The sequence below is a fragment of the Danio aesculapii genome, chromosome 22, assembly GCF_903798145.1.
Source record: "Danio aesculapii chromosome 22, fDanAes4.1, whole genome shotgun sequence".
Lineage (NCBI taxonomy): Eukaryota > Metazoa > Chordata > Actinopteri > Cypriniformes > Danionidae > Danio > Danio aesculapii.
Genome location: NC_079456.1, coordinates 11,199,331 through 11,201,830, shown reverse-complemented (window position 1 = coordinate 11,201,830; position 2,500 = coordinate 11,199,331). Strand labels below are relative to the sequence as shown.

The window sequence follows — 2,500 nt, the reverse complement described above, 5'->3', positions numbered from 1 at the left end:
TCAATACTTTAGGGTGGGGCTATTAGTAATTTAAGGCGGGGCTATCAGCCATTTATGGTGGGGTTATCAGACCTTCAGGGTGGGACTATCAGTCATTTATGGCCGAGCAATCAGTCCTTTAGGGAGGAACCATTTAGTTCCAAGCTGTAATTCAATTAGTGCTGGACTATAAGTCCTTTAAGGTGGGACTATTCGTAATTTACGACAGGGCTATTAGTAATTTAAGGCGGGGCTATAAGTCATTTAGGGTGGGGTTATCAGACCTTTAAGGTGAGACTAACACTCGTTTATGGCGTGGATATCAGTCCTTTAGGACGAAGCCATTTAGGGAGGAGCTAATTTATTTAGCGCTAGACTATCAGTCCTTTAGGGTGGGACTATTAGTAATTTAGGGTGAAGCTATAAGTCATTTAGGGCGGGGTTATCAGACCTTCAGGGTAGGACTATCAGTCATTTATGGCAGGGCAATTAGTCCTTTAGGGCGGAGCTATCAATTATTTAGGGCTGGACTATCAGTCCTTTAGGGTGGGACTATCAGTCATTTAAGGTGGGACTATCAGTTCTTTAGGGCTGGACTACCAGTCCTTCAGGTTGACCAAATCAGTCCATTAGGTTAGTCCCAGGGTGTTCGCGGTGTGCAGTGATCAAAGTGCAAACTGGCATTCAAATCATTTTGTTACCAACAGCTGCAATCATGCAAGGCCCTACATTTTTTCTCACTTTAGTAACAGTTTCAATCCAATGTACATCACAAAAGAGGGGAAAAGGATGATCTTACCTTCCATTTCATGCCGACTTTAATCAAATTTGTAGGTATTGACACATTTGATCATGTAACTCACATTGATTTTTTCATCTCTTTTTGATAAAGGCCAAACAAAAGCTCCAGACTCTTCTGAAACACCATATTTTCTCCTTGGCTGCAGTGAGTCTCTCTTTGACATCTGAAATCAAGTGTTGATTGGTTTCCAACAGTCATTTTGACCTTGAAATGTGGCACTCGTAAAATCCACTTTAAAGATTTCATGAAAGAGTTAGAAAAATGCAATTATCTTCAAATTGGAACGCATTAGCATATTAGCAAAAAATGTCTAGTTTATGTCATATCCTGCATACCATACTAACGCTAGTCAGTAGTGCTAGCTGGAAGTACATTCTCATTCTAGAATGCATTTGATTGGACTAGCATAAAGATAGCATCCAAATTAACAGACATAATGTAAAATAGATAAACTTTTTCTTCTAAATACAACCTTACCTCCGAAACTAGTATATAATAGTTATCTCATGGATCACAATGACCCAGAGTACAAGAGTGTTTCTGTTTAAGTTTTTTGGGGTTAAGAAATATTAGTCCATTAGACCTTTTTTTCTGGTGATTATTATTATATTTTAAAGTTATTTTGTAACTTTTTACTTTGATATATGGATAAGAGTTAAACTAATTTGTAAAATAGGATCAGTGTACTCTTATTAATTTAAAAATTACTTGTTTGTGTGTTGTCTTCAATTTGTTTATTGCAAACATCATAAAGCTGTGGTAAATGGGATGGCACTATGCCAGAAGAAAGAAAGTGGGTCAGACATAATTTTTGGCCACTTCATACATTTTTTGTTGGAAAAATACTCTTTTTGGAATAAATTTAGTGTGCTATAATAATCTTAGTTTTAATGTATTTCTGTTAGTCAATTATTTATAAAATAAACCAGGAGAATGAATAAACAATCAAGATGGAATGAAGTGCATTCAAAACAAAGGCCACTACCACTTTTCCAAATCAAGAGGCCAAAACAATTAGAATCTATCATCGAGTGTTAATATATTCATTTAAACATGTTAGAAACCTGTATGGTTATTCTTTTCTAATAGGTATCCAATGGTTAACATCTATCACCAAATATCTTTGGTTTAGATCACTGTAGACCAGCTTGCCAGCATGTCAGAGATCACAACCATGGCTAATGAGATCCTGAGGATCAATGCCTCCGATGATGTAAGTTTATTGACTTACTTGGTGATTCCTCTTGATGAGAATGAGCAAATGTTATGAAATTTGGTACAAATATGCTGGGCCTCCTTATGTGTTAAATTACCAATTTTGGTGACTTTGTGGCACAGTATTAATAAGAAATTGAAAATTATGTGGCTGTTGATTTCACATTCTCTCCATCAACCCACAGGGTAGAGTTTTTCTGGGAGACAAAGGAATAACTCTCGAAACCAAAGACATCATCGCATCCAATGGGATCATTCACCTGATCGATGGAGTTCTTGTACCATCATCCATAGTTCCCATTATGCCCCATCGCTGTGACGTTAACAGTAGCAGGATCTCATTTGTAGGTGCCTTTTATTAGTAGTATTTTAGGACTACATTTAATTTTTCAAATCGAGTAACCAACACTTGCTTATTCTGAGCAAATTATCCTTGAAAAAGTAGTCTAATAATAATATGCAACTAATCATATAATCTTTTTATTCTTCATAGGGTTCCTGTGT

General features: G+C 36.3%; 1 protein-coding gene across 1 annotated transcript in view; it reads left to right on the top strand.

The window, feature by feature from the left end:
- stab1 (stabilin 1) overlaps positions 1–2,500 on the top strand; it is a 70,127-nt gene that overhangs the window by 17,629 nt on the left and 49,998 nt on the right. The window contains exons 16-19 of the mRNA XM_056447685.1: positions 872–925; positions 1,914–1,994; positions 2,182–2,340; positions 2,490–2,500. The exon at positions 2,490–2,500 is cut by the window's right edge and continues 52 nt beyond it. Of these exons, the coding sequence (XP_056303660.1) occupies positions 872–925; positions 1,914–1,994; positions 2,182–2,340; positions 2,490–2,500 (305 nt within the window). The remainder of the gene's footprint in view (positions 1–871; positions 926–1,913; positions 1,995–2,181; positions 2,341–2,489) is intronic.